At 35.3% G+C, this 14,997-nt stretch overlaps 1 protein-coding gene across 1 annotated transcript in view; it reads left to right on the top strand.

The window, feature by feature from the left end:
• The window catches only part of TMPRSS15 (transmembrane serine protease 15), a 106,712-nt gene that overhangs the window by 72,900 nt on the left and 18,815 nt on the right, over positions 1-14,997 (top strand). Inside the window, exons 17-20 of the mRNA XM_019659528.1 lie at positions 294-419; positions 2,387-2,527; positions 9,990-10,100; positions 11,496-11,628. Of these exons, the coding sequence (XP_019515073.1) occupies positions 294-419; positions 2,387-2,527; positions 9,990-10,100; positions 11,496-11,628 (511 nt within the window). The remainder of the gene's footprint in view (positions 1-293; positions 420-2,386; positions 2,528-9,989; positions 10,101-11,495; positions 11,629-14,997) is intronic.

The raw sequence follows: 14,997 nt of genomic DNA, 5'->3' as shown, positions 1-14,997 counted from the left end.
TCGCAGCATTAGGAAGGTTGAGAACCGCTGGATTAAAGTATTCCACTCTATATAAAACAAATTCAATTACCGTAAATTATTTCAAATTTTATTTAAACTTTGTTATACATATTCATGACTAGACCAATGTATTTCCTCACATACACATAAAAAAAACAGTTCAGAATATTGGTTTTCATAAAATGGAAAAAAATCTTTGAAAATGATTTGAAATTCCTCAGAGAGTAAAGCTTTTAAAAGAAATAAAAAGAAGCATGTTCTAAACTAAATGTTGTTTTTTATTACTTTTTAAGGTATTTGGAATTTAAATGCACAAAAAGGAAAAAATATACAACTTCATTTTCAAGAATTTGACTTAGAAAATATTGCAGATGTCGTTGAAATCAGAGATGGTGGTGGAGATGATTCCTTGCTCTTAGGTAAGTCTGCATTTTAAATATTGTGAAGACTGCATGGCTCAAGACATTGGACTGAGGGAGAGAGCATTTCTCAATAAATGTAATCACTTTCTTACAACTAGCAAAATGAAAATACAATAGTAGAGTAGCATGTCGTATTTTACGTGGAGCTTTTAATAATGGGGTCTGTTTGCAATGATGATGGAATAATATTCTTCTTGAGCATTCTTGGCAAACCAGGATTAATATTTTTGAGTCAGAAGTTCCTACCAGCTGGCATTAATTCACTACAATGAGCATCATACCTGGGAGACTAAGAGCTAAGGACATCCATGATGCAGTTTTCTATGCATTATGTGCACATCAGATGTCCAAAGATAGCTATGAAATCAAGTTTGATTTCATTTCAAACCAACAAAACAAATTGTGTTATGCAAAATTTTTAAATCCTTTTTTAGTTTACATTTATCATTACTTTGATTGTCTGTGTCTCTGGTACTAGCTGCCTCTAAGTACCTGAGATTGATTAAAAAATCGACCAAAGTCAAGGATTGTTCCCTACAATCTATTTTGTATCAACCATTAATTTTTTTTTAATAAACGTGGGGAAAATGTACTATTCTTGAGGAAATTATTGTACCTAGATAATAAAATACATGTTAACATAATAAAAATCTACCAGTCAAATATAATAGCCATATCTTATGTAACTACTACCAATTTTTAAGAAAGACCTGTCTCTTGAGAAGTCATACATTAAATCATAAAAATGCATAAAGGGTGAATTAGAATGCATAAAACAACACCCTTTACAAGTAAAAGTGTGTTATTTAACTGTACTTTGGACTCATATTAACCATTTCCTATAAAATCTGGCCTGATATAATCTGGGTACAATAACATGAACACTGCAACCAATGGCTGAAGACTGCTGAGGACACTACAGCAATGAAGGGCCAGAGTGGTGAAGAGGGTTCCCGAGTTCATTCATCACCCCTTATATGGGTTTCTTCAGCAAACTCACCAAGTTCTAGAGCACAAGCTTCCTGGGAGAGGATTTTGAAAGGCACACACAGGACAAATAAACAATGAAAGAATCAGTGGGGCCAGGAGGTTAGTGCGAGAAAGAACTGAAGGACTTCAAATTTGACTATATTCTATACAGCTGTAAAGACATTTTGGGTCATTTTCCCATATTTAGGCTACACTGTCCTAATAAAAACTTATGTGTTCTCATGATCTAAGAGAAATCATTTTTGACTGTTTTACCTTTTAGTATTTACATCAATCATTAAAAAGTCAATAAGAATTCCAAAAGGATCTCAGAATTACAGTTTTCAAATTTATAGGCAATAAGTTCTTTTGAAAGAGAATTGCTTGCAGGGATTCCAAAATATAAATGATTTAGTAATATGAACATATTTTTAATTAGCTTAAGCCTTTATTATTTAGTGAAAAGTATTTTATTGTTTACAAAAACCCCAAAGCCCAGGGATTAATGCAAAAAATTTTGAAAACCACCGTTTAGGTTTATATTATCTGTCTCTAATTAATCCATCCTTCAGATTAGGTAATAATTCAACTCACAAAAAATAACAAATAAATTTGGACAAAATTACTAAGGGAGACTATAATTTCCATTGTCTTATAAAGGTCTTTAAAAGCAGGCAAATACTCATTTTTCTAGGATAACATGAACCTCAAATAATAGAGATGCTAAGCCAGAAAATGTTATGAGTCATTCATCATTAAATTATAGAGCTGCAGAAACCTCAAGTAATATTGGAAACAATCCATCAAGAAGAGACTTTCCAAGAAGCAGTGTCCAAAATGTAAAAGAATATACACATTTATTTACATGTGGCTGCTTTTTGAGCAAGCCATGCTCATGTTGGGTACCTCGAGAAGATGGAACTGAGAAAAAGAGTGTATTTGCTAGTAGATTCAAAGGATCATCTCACCGATTATCTTGTTTTCTTTTGGAGCAGCTGTGTACACAGGGCCTGGTCCAGTAAAGGACGTGTTCTCAACCTCCAACAGAATGACTGTGCTTTTTATCACTAACGATGTGTTGACAAAAGAGGGATTTAAAGCCAATTTCACTACTGGCTATCACCTGGGGGTTCCAGGTAAGTGCACTTGGGATTAAACGTTGCATTATAACTTTTGGAGCAAAACATAAAATTGTATTAGGATCCCAATACGATTTCAGTGTTTGCATTCCAAAACACCCATTTTTCCTCATCTTAATGAAGATTTTCTTCCTTCCTTTATATTTGTTTAACCACTACCTGAATTTATGCAAAGCAGGAATCCACACTCTTTCTCAGCAGATCTATTTGCACTTCTCTGGTGTATAAAGAGTTGTGAATTTTAGTCACTGAAAAGGGCCATTTTAAACATTAAAAATAGGATTGTTGGCATTGTGAGGAAGCAGGACGGTCTGTCATGTTCCCTTTGCCAAGAGCATTTTTAGAGAACAGCAGGGAAGACAGGCAAGTGAGCTGTTTGAATGCCAACGACATCCAATTAAAATATTAACATCATTAACTTCTTAGAGACAAGCAGTGGAAAGCCACTGCCATGAAGGGTGAAGGAATTTGATGCTGATTTTTGCTGGTATGCACAACCTTCTTATCCTGTATTTTTTATTATATCCATCACATAATCAGCAGGGGGAAAGTATTGCCTCCCTGTTCATCATAGATGTATCTATATCTTTATATTTATATACGATAGAACTCTTTGCAGTCAACCATCTGCAGATAATTTTTTATTGCCTGCTGCTTCCCTTGAACTATGCTACTGCCCACAACTCTGTGGTTCTCTCTGGATGCAAATATGTCAAGAAGACAAAATACAAGTTACTGCCTCCATCTATCTTTCCCTTCCGTAGGAGACTGTGGTCAGTCTGTCCTTAACTAAGATGTTTAGGAAAGAGTTAGGGTTGGAGCTTCGATCCTCATCTGGACTATTTTCTAATCCCAGACCCATCTGTGCAAATATCTGTCCTCCACTTACAATAGGCCTAGATCTTTGACTCCATCACACAAAGTTGTATGCTTTCAGCTTCACAGCAAATACGGAAGTTGACTTGTATTTTGTCTACCCTCTGGCCCTGAATAGAACCAATCAAATAGAACCAATCAAAACGAACAGTGAAAAGTATAATGGAGGAATATATATATACACACATATATATATATATAGGATCTGATGAAAGTGACCTAAATATCATGAAATCTTATAGTTTGCCATAAAAAAATGAATAGGAATCAGTGTTATAACATTTCCTCTTTAAATTTTTATATTTCAAGAGGAAAACTTTTTTTGCAAAATTTTTAAGCAGAATAAATATAATCATTTTTCAATGGTGTTAAAAATCAGACCATCTTTATATTTTACTCATTTCATGGTAAATGATTTAAAACAGATATTTCTTAGTTTTTGAGAAGAAACTGCTGCAATAAAAAATGTATAGGCATCAATATTATTCATACTTGAATGCAATAGAATTATGTGCTCAATTCTGCAAAGTATCTTAAAATAGAGCAAGCAAATACATAATACCTATTCTACTAGGGAGGAGGGCCTCCCAACTTTTTCCAAGAAAGATGTCATGAAAAGAACTTTTGAAAGTAGTATATTTTTATGGAAATGGAGATGAGCAGTAAAACCAACTGAACTGAGATTAAAAAAAACAACAATAGCTCTAACCAATAAGGGAGTGAATTTATTCATAAATCCAAACAATTGAAATAATTATTTGGACATTCCACCAATTGCAAAAGGGAAAGCGCCTTAAAACAGAATTCTGGAGAAATAATAGGTAACTAAGCCCATATTTTAAATTGTGAATGAAGAAGGCAGAACGAAGTGGAAAGATAAATTGCGAAAAGGCAGACAGCAACAAACCTCTTCCATCAAAAATACTATTGTTACTGGTTTTTATCAGATTCTTGTAAGATGATAAATGCAATATCAATGATTTTGAAAAACATTACAGGCAATTTCTATTCAAGATAAAAATCAGAAGAGCATAATCTCTGGCTCCCAACTCAAAATAGATACCATTTATGGTGTAGGGTTTGTTTATCATTGCTTACCCTTTCACTAGATTTTGGCTACTATACTGATGTTACTTAAGAAATAAAACACTTAGAGAAAATTCCCTTGGTTGGAGTTAGAATGGAGTCTTCGATGACCATCACTGTGTGGTGAATATGCTGAGAGTGCAGTTTTACATTCCTCCTGGATACGGTACAGATGCCGCTGGAAGTAGAAAATGGAGTGATTGAGTCATCAGCACAGTCTTCTCCCAGAGAGATTTTTACACTAAAAAAACTGAAAAGCAATTACAGAAACAGGGAATTGCCAGTGGAAGATAATCAAGCTGGTAATGGAAAGAGAAGTGGGCACGTGGCTCTGTTTATATTGGTGCTCTCCTTTGCTGGTCATTTTGGAGAAAGTATAAAAAGGATATCATAAATGTTCAGCATTGATGTGCTCCATTTATCTTCTGAGATATTTTGGGGACAGCTTCCAAAGCCTTCAATTGAAATGTAAAACAATTATATAACATATTTTTGTAGCTCTTTTCTTTATCTTATTGTTAACATTTCCAGTTACTTTAAACGAGGATCTGTGAAATACAGACTTTGTAAGATCAGTCTCCTATGAATGTCCCCTCATGGCTCTTTTCTGATACTGAGAGTCTTCATTTGAAATTCAATTGTGCTTATCAGGCAACTGTGGACGTGGCAGCTGATTACACTGAGGGGTTTAGAGCCCTCCCCAGATTGCATGGCATGTGCCTTAGAGATCAATTCAGTTCCATTTAAAACCAAGCATATGTTGACTAGATGAGGCAGGGCTACTGGAGACTTCATAAAAAGATGAGGAAATTCAATTCTTAGCAATATTTCTTTTTCCCTCCCTCACTGTGAGCGTAAAACAATCAGAAATAAGATTTCAGACTCCACAGAGAGTTAAACTTTTGGATTAGAGACTTCTTAATGAAGCTGAACTACTGTATGTTGCAAAGAATCGGAATCTAGTTCATGCATGTAAGGAAAATTTTAAAGAGTTTACTTATACTTCTCCTCAGAATTTACATATTCTATTCAGTTCAACAACAACAGACCATTCTGCCCCATTCAGTATTTTTTCATTCAATGCATTCCTCTTACAGAAACAAGTTAATAATCCTGGATTCATAGGATATAAACTTAACAGCTTCCACTAGAGCACAAAAATGAATTACAATCTTCAGATTTTTATATATGTTTTCATTTATATTTTAATTCAGGTAATATTTAAATTTTCATCCAACAAATATGTGCTTATCCAATTAAATAGAGCCTAAACACACTAGTAAAAGTCAAATTATCAATAAATTTATCTATGATTACAAAGTAATGAGATAATTTTAAAATCACTGGTGGTTACTAACCTTCTGTAAGTATATTAAGATATTTGATCATGGATATGTAATTAGGCTGTCAACTTTTTAAAGAAATATACATTTTAAAGTACAGATTTTAAATAGACTATATAAATACAAACACATGTATTCCTAGTTTTAAGCCTTCCTATTTTCTAAAGGAAAAGTAACACTAGAAAGATAATATATAAAGTCAGTTAAAATATTGTTTGCCTGTAGAATATTTAGTTGTCTTTGCCCATTTATCATTTTAATAATCTGGTTAAAAAATATGTATCCATGAAACAAATTGATAATTACATTTACAAGAACCTCAATAATATTATATTTGATATATGTATCCTACCTTTCTCATGGGACAAAGATTTGTAGAAATGACCAGCCAGGCTATGTCTTCCTTAAAATATATATGTTTTTATTAAGGTAGTAACTTAGATTGGGGTTGAAAAAATATAGACTTTTTCAAAGTTTAAAATAAGGTATACAAATAGCTCCAATTATCACTGTAAGATACCCAGAGAAATGGATTAGCTACAATTTCTTGTTGTGTATAAGGTTTCTGGAGGGAAAGGAATACAACTGACACCTGGAAGTAAGAATGCTAACTTAAAATTATCAGTGAAAATGATGACTTTTTTTCTTTTTTTGAAAGATTGATATTGAAATATTACATTTTTGCTATTAAGAGTGTTATTTATTGAGCATTCAGTATATTCATATTGATGTACTAAATATATAGTTTTTAACTTACTTTTTGATACACCTAAGACATAAATAATAGTTGTTTCCATTTGAAAGTCCAAGAAACTGATTCATAGAAAGATTAATTTATTTGTCCAAGGTCAAAAATAAATAAAATGAAAATGACTAAATTGCAAATCAAGCCAAGGTCTTATGATTCCCAAGCCCATGTTTTAACCACCATTCAAATTCAAATAAGCAAATTCTATCTTCATAATTCATAGAATTAACTTCTATTTTTCAAATCAATTGTCTTTTGTTTTGTTTTGTTTTAGCTGAGCCATCCTGCACCCCCCANCAGCTCAGCGGCAGCTCAGCTCGGGCCAGGAATGGAACCAGAGACCCTGTTGCTCAGGGCTTGCACTCTTGAGCAATCTCTTAAATGAGCCACTCGGCCAGCCCACAATTGTCTATTTTTAAAGATCACATTTTCAAAGACTGCTTTATATTATGTCAACTCTATTACTAAGGTTTATGCCAATTTTTGAAGCATAACATTCAATATAAATTAATTCACTTAACATTTAACAAATATCTATGGATTTCCTACTTTGTGCTCTGCATTTTGTCAAACTCTGGGCATATAAAGATGGAAAAACAATGCATTATGGGAATTGCAGCTAGTATATGGAATATGCAAATTAAAGAATGAACTCAATGAGGGTATAAACCAAAAAAGCTTTATTTTTCTTCATGTACTTTATTTCAAACCTCCCTTTTTGCCCCTGTACATATTAAAATGTACTTTCATATACAGCATCAACACTTTAATATCATCTAAAATTTAAAGCTTTCTTTTTTTTTAATCTCCTAACTTGAGCACAAACCTTAGACCAATAGCTTAAGATAGAGAAGGGTAGATAGAAATGTTGCTTCTGATTCATTTTCCACTTTCTTTCCCTTCCATCCTCCCATACATAGATAGCTCCAGTGTCAAGGAAAAGGCAGACAGGAAAAAAAATCTATTACCACTATAGTTTTCTTTTGGCTAACAGTGGCTCTGGGCCAAAAGCTGGCTACTTTCCAGGACAGAGTTGGGGGTTTTTGAAGCGTTTCTCTCTCCCCCTTCCCCAGAACTACTTCATTGTAGGCATGGGTAATACTCTTTCTAGATGATCACTTATAACCAGGCTCAGCTCCTAATCCTGCCGCCCCCCCTTCCCCACCCCCACCCCCAGGCTCCATCCCTCCACTTTTTTGTGCCGGAGCCTGTTTGTCCTGTCAGACAGCTGTCACTCAATGATGATTCCCAGTGTCCAGTGGCCAAATGGAAACTCATTCACTTCCCTACATATAGACAAAATGTAGGTTGTTTCCACCGCCACCCTCTCTCCTAGCCCTAACTACCATCAAGGGGAGTTCCAGCCAACTTTCTGACTTCTGAATTTATTACATAAGAAATGAACATCAATCTTAATTTACAAAACTATCTGCCCACAAACTTTAGAAAATCAGAGTTACCATCTCCCATGAAATTTTTTCACTATACTTTAGTCTGATATATTTCGACAGGTGGGTCATGAAATCAATTTGGTTTTAATCAGCATTCCTTGTTATGGAATGGGATGGATAGATGGATGGATGAATAGATGAATAGATGGATGGATGTATGGATGGATGGATGGATGGATTGGATGGAATGGGATGGGATAGGATGGGACAAGACAAAATAAGGGTGTTATATTTAGTCACACAAACATGCTGGTGTGTTTTAGAGTATAGCTTAATATCTATTTCTTACTATAGTCACAGTTGAAAAAAATCTGAAAGCTCCAGCATTAGTCCCATGGAAACACCAGCCCTCATGATTCTGCAGTGTAATACATTTTCAGCTGTGGAGTGAGGTGCTGGCATCCTCCTTTAAGGCAGCCAATATGCATTGGTCGCCGTGGGCACCCCTCACTTGTGCAGGATGTCCCCATTTCCCCTCTCCCACTTGAAAGCACTCCTCCATAAGAACTCTATGCAGTCTACTTTTAGAAAAAAAAAGACCCTTATCTTTTTTCTTTCTTTTTTTTTAATAACTAGAGATATGTGATGGGTATTGAGTGTTGCTGGACCAGATTTTTGTTTTGTTTTGTTTTGTATTTAGTAAGTGTAATATGGCTATAACAACTCCCTTTACTGTATAATAGTATTTTCAGTGCTCTTGGATTGGGGGCTACCACCTAGATTTTAAAACGGGAGAGATTCTTTTCAAGCACAATTACATTTGCTCATCATAAATTGACAAAGTCTCTACGGAGATTAGTACAATTTGGTTTTGAAACCATTTTAACATGAATTGTGTCTCCTTGGAAATAATACATATAATAGCTCATAATTAATTTTCGTTAATAGCTTTCAAAATACAGGTTTCCCTGTTTCTTATTTTTATCAGGTGCTTTTTCTTCCCCATTATAATTGTCCATGTGCCATGTAGGGGAAGAGACATTTGGCTTCTCCATATCCAGCTACAACCTTTCCCTCTCCAGGGATCCGAATCCCACATGGTCCTCCAGAGAGATCCTAATATCGGCACCTAGCTACCCCGCTTAAGCCATAATCAGAAAACATCTTGAGGGAAGAAAACTCCTCTCTTCCTATGAGATGAGGGCTCTCCCAGCACTAAACCCTTTAAGACCAAACAAATAATTCCAGGAAACCTCAGCACCCACTCCCTTTAAACAATAAACATTTCCAGTAGGCCTCTTTTTCGCACAGCTCAAACTCTGGAAACTACCAACTGCCTCCAGGCCCACTCCATTCCTTCCTTGTCCAGTCTCTTCATTGTCCTGCTTTTTCATGCTCCAAGACAATTCCTGTGACTCTACCCCTGCTTTACTTGTTGGGAGCTCAATCTTCAAATTCCTTTCAAATGACTGTTATTGCAGTTTCTCCTTCCTTGTGACTATTTTTTTCGCACCTGGCCACACTTTAATTGAGCTCACTGTTTCCAGCCTGGTCCAACTTTGTTCCACCAAAAGGTAACTTCCACATTTCTACATAATAAAGGTTTGGAGGCATCATTTGGTTGTTGATACCAAGAGATGTTCCTATGCTTGTGTAACATTCCAACGGTTGTTGTTTGTATGTTCATTTGGGGTCGAGAAGTGTATTGAGGAGAGGCTAACAAAGTTGTGAGGGAAGGGTGTGTCCTACACCTCTTAACCATCTCTTGGAACTGCCGTGTGCTAAGGAGATGCCTAAGGGTTTATCCACACTCTTCTCAAGCCATATCTCTGGCTCGGATACTACTATTTCTGAGGCATTCTGAGCAACTAAGGGTATAGTCTTATTCAACAGCAAAGCTAGCTCAACCACATGCTATGCCAAAGGGCTGATGTTTAAAGGGACAGAAATGAAATGGATCATGCAGAATCATCTATTTGTCATTTCTTTATACAATAAATATTCCTTCTTCATAGAGCCCTGCAAAGAAGACAGTTTTCAGTGTAAGAATGGAGAGTGTGTCCCACTGGTCAATCTCTGTGACAGTTTTCCACACTGTAAGGACGGCTCAGATGAAACACACTGTGGTACGTTTTATTTTTAGGAAAATACTTTTGTTGCTGTAGCTTTTATGTTTGGATTCTATAAATTGAAAGGAAGATTATGAATGTGTTTATTCGCTCATGATTTTATGTTTCAGGGTCTGAACATCTGTCAGTGATTTCAGCACCTCTATCCCCATCCTGGTTAGGAGAAAAGTTAATGTGTGAGCCCCTTGTTTTTTGTTTATGTTTAAATTTACTACATTTAATAACTTTAAGTCTAGGACAGCCCATATTTAGGTAGAAAGCATAAAATACCACAGAGAGAAAATAGCTCATACAAGGTACCTGAGCACCATTTTATTGGCTCTCATTCTCCATATATTGCCTACATATAGAGGGCCCCTTATGTTTCTTTATAACTGACTTTCTTAGACCTGGTGCTCTGCATTCTCGATTCTTCAGGATCTACTACTACTCCTGCCTTGAGTCTTCAAGTAAGTCCAGCCCCTGTCAGAGCTCTATAACATTACAAGTAATGGCTACTTTTACCATGTCATACTTTGATTTCTGAGCAAACACTTAATGCTACTTATTATGTGCCATGCACTGTAACTAAGTACTATAAAACAATCTTAACACAATAAGAATTAGTTCTACTTCAGCCATGAGGAAACTGAGGCTTGGATAAGTGGCTGCCAAATATCACACATATAGTAAGGGCTAGAGCTGTATTCTCAACCTGCTCATTAGTCTATCTGATTCTAAAGTCAACACTCTTACTCTGTTCGTACTAGGGAAAAATGTAAACACTACCATTCACTTACAGAATTACAATATGATGTTTGTGGGTGAAGGTTTTTCTGTTTGCTAAACTATTGGGTTGTCAGAAAAGTCGTGACACATTTTTGCAACGAAAAACAGAAAAATACGTCATGTCTTTTCCGACAACCCAATAGCTTAGCTTGGCCCAATCCCTACCTTGCCACTAATGGCCTTAGAAATCTATCCAAAATGGTTGTAAAATGGTGGGGAAGATGATGGAAACCAAACAGCAAAAGAGCAAGTGCAAAGACAATAGTTTCTGGAAAAAAAAGTGGGAAAAAAATACCTGAAGTTGATCCTAAACTTGAGTTTTCTTTCTTTTAGAGACCACGTTTATAAGATATGCTCTTCCTGAATAATTTTATTTTCTGGTTTTTTTGATGCATTGACATGCAATGAACTTGCATATCTCTACATTTCCCTTTTCGTAGTTATATAAAGAGGAAAATTAAGTTTACCAAATCTGTATTTTCAACATAGGCCTTATAACATATTCTTAAGAAAAATTACAAATCAATCTCTAAACTCTGTTAAGAACATTGCACATTTAGTTTAGAGCCCATCGCTTGCTTTTATCAACTTAGGTGAAAATGACCCTGTGTCTAATCTCTTTAGTGCGTCTTCACAATGGCACCACAAACAACGATGGTTTGGTGCAGTTCAGAATCCAGAGTATTTGGCATGTAGCTTGTGCTGAGAACTGGACCTCCCAGATTTCAAATGATGTTTGTCAGCTGCTGGGGCTAGGGTAAGTAATTCTACTCAGCTCTCTTTTAAGAGATTCTCAAACAGTTTTGTTGGTATCAAACAGGGTTTATTAATATATTTGAAATTTATGGAAGTTATGTATTTAGAAAATACACATGAGCAAAAGGAAGAAAATAAAAATTTTGATTAACCCCATTCTCAAAAACTAACCATGGTTAATAGCTTTTTAATAAATATTATGTAAATATAAGAATATATAAATATTATACTATAAAATTATACAAAATAGTTACATTGTGTTTTATAGCCTACTTAAACATGAGCATTTCTCATTTCATTAAATATTTCCTATACATTTGTAAGAAAATTATATATTCCATTTTATGCTATATCATAATATATACAACTAATCATAAGCATACAGGGAATGTGTTTTTGCTATATCTATATCTATGTTTACAATAGTTTGTTTTTATTTTTATTTTTTTTATTTTTTGAAAATTTGTAGCAGTGTAATTGTTGTGAGAAAAGATATACAAAATTTCAAAACTAACCAAGAAGGGTAACGCAAGTGATGATTCCATATTAATGAATCAGCAAAAATGTTTTTGTCCCCCCCACTCTAATGTCATAATATATTACAGCAAATATAGAAGTTCACCATATTCATTTTTTACCTTCTCATCAGTCTCAAAACTAATGAGTTTAAAAATGGAAGTTAATAAGTAGTAATAATTTGCTTCTTTTAAGTTACACAGTTGGTCAACTCTAATTCACTATTTTGATACTTAGTTACTTATGATTTGGGAGATTTAACTATATTGCATCTATTATGGTTTTTTGATCACTTATAGCACTATATTATTTACCGGTTTGGTTTGCCTATAAATATAAGAACCATGTCTATTTTATCCATTATTGCATTGCTAACATCTAGACTTATCCGTATTTCAAAATATAAGTGCTAAATAAACATTTGCTGAAGCAATAAGTAATGCATTATATATAAGTATATGGACATAAATGTAGGTATACCTATCTATTGGAAAGTATGTCAAAAGTTGTCCATTCATGTCATTATGCTTTTGTTTTTACCTGTCCTGAACTGGGGAAAGATTTTCTAATTCATTCTAAAAGGTTGTATAAAGTTACAAAGGAAAATAACTTAAGTCCACATCCATACATACCCTCAGCATTTGGTAATTATCTTCAACTATATTCCTAGCTTATCAAAATAAAATCTATTTAATTGCTTTTCTTATAAGGGACCCTTCTCTTTAACTGATTAAATTTATATATCAGCCTTCATGCCATACACAGATTTTCTAATTTATTTCAAACTGTTTGTTTTTTTAACCCAAACATGTCTTCCACTAGAAATAACAATAGTGTAGTGGTTAGATCTTAGTATAGCCCATAATAACTATTTAATTTCTAGTAAACTGGAGAGTCATGTTGTATATTAATGTCAAAATAGTCTCCATCATTTGTCCCGCCCTGCAAGCCCATGAGACCATGCCCATCCCAACTTTCAGCCCACCCAAGCTGCTTCCAGTGACTTTTTCTACAAGCTGCCTGTCTTGGCCCTTGCTATGGACTTTCCTAAAATCTCTCAAAGGTTCACATAACCCAAACAAGCAGCAACTGGCTTTGGCACGTCCCATACCTCTAGCTGAGCAGCCCTAAGCCCGGCACTAGCTAAAACTAGCCTCAGTACACGGTTTGGTCTCTTGACACACCTCCAAGCCCAGCACAGGTGGCAGGCATTTGTGTGTTGCTTTGAGGCTCGTGTTAACTGGCCCTGGGCAGGGCATGGTCTGTGGCTTTTTTGGCCTGTGGTAAGGCCCCTCCCAGGAAATCCCAGAGCTGCCATGCCCAGTGACCAGTTTCAGACTGAGATGCAGCATAACTTGGCTGCCTCCAAGGATAACACCCAAAGGGCAAACTGGGCAGACAACAGAACCCTGTAAAGTGAACCTTGCTCTGTAGTATCAGCCACTGTACAACAGCCCCTCCACTATAGCATTGACCAGTCCTCATAACCAATTAGCCTGAGGGTCAGTTTCTCACTGATGTGCTCAACTATCACAGGAGGGCATACAAACCCCACACAAAAGACACACCTCAAGTACCTGGCTCAGGTGAGGAGGAAGGCTGCCACTGGGCCCCACAGCACACCTACTATATAAGACCACCCTGCTAAGACTGTGCAATATAGTAGCCTTACCTAACACATAGAAACAAACACAAGGAGGCAGCCAAAATGGGGAGACAAAGAAACTGTCCCACATGAAAGAACAGAACAAAGCTCCAGAAAAAGAACTAAACAAAATGGAGACAAGCAATCTACCAGACACAGAGTTCAAAAAACTGGGTAGAAAGATGCTCAGTGATCTCAGGGAGTTCTTCAACAAAGAGATAGCAAACATAAAAATGGAGATAGCAAACATAAAAAGAAACAGCCAGAAATAAAGAATGTAATAACTGAAATGAAGAAATTAGAGGGAATCAATAGTACATTAGATGAAGCACAGGATCAAATCAGTGATTTAGAAGAGAACATAGCAGAAAACACCCAATCTGAACAGCAAAAAGAAAACAGAATCCAAAAGAATGAGGAGAGGGGCCTCTGGGACAACATGAACTGTACCAACATTTGTATCATAGGGGTGCCAGAAGGAGAAAAGAGAGAGCAAGGAATTGAAAGCCTATTTGAAGAAATAATGATGAAAAAACTTCCCTAACCTGGCAAAGGAAATAGACACATGAACCCAAAGAGATTCATACCAAGACACTTGAAAATTAAAATGCCAAAGTTTAAAGACAAAGAATCTTAAAAGCAGTAAGAGAAAAGCAGTTACTTACCTACAAGGGAGCTCCCATAAGACTGTCAGTTGATTTTTCAACAGAAATTTTGCAGGCCAGAAGGTATTGGCACAAAATATTCAGTGACGAAAAACAAGAACCTACAACCAAGATTATTCCACTTAGCAAAGATATCATTTAGAATCAAAGAACAGATAAAAAGCTTCCAGACAAGAGAATTTAAAGGAGTTCATTACCACCAAACCAGTATTACAAGGAATTTTAAAGGGACTTCTTTAAGACAAAAATAAATAAATAAATAAATAAATGATAAATAAATAATAAATGGCAATAACTTCATAGCTATCAAAAATTGCTTTAAATGTAAGTGGATACATTTCTAGTAAACTGGGAGAGTTATATTGTATATTAATGTCAAGATAGTACCTAACCACCACATATAGATATTTTACTATAGGAAATTATGTTGAGGTTCCAGTCCAAGTATCAGAAATGCTCCATAGTGTCTTGCAATTGGTTTGAGAGCTTTCAACTGCCTTTACTTCCTAAAAGAGTATTCATTCAGAATGGGAACCCTGCAGCT

This window comes from Hipposideros armiger, unplaced genomic scaffold (genome assembly GCF_001890085.2).
Source record: "Hipposideros armiger isolate ML-2016 unplaced genomic scaffold, ASM189008v1 scaffold_300, whole genome shotgun sequence".
Classification (NCBI taxonomy): Eukaryota; Metazoa; Chordata; class Mammalia; order Chiroptera; family Hipposideridae; genus Hipposideros; species Hipposideros armiger.
This window is presented reverse-complemented; position numbering and strand designations above follow the sequence as displayed.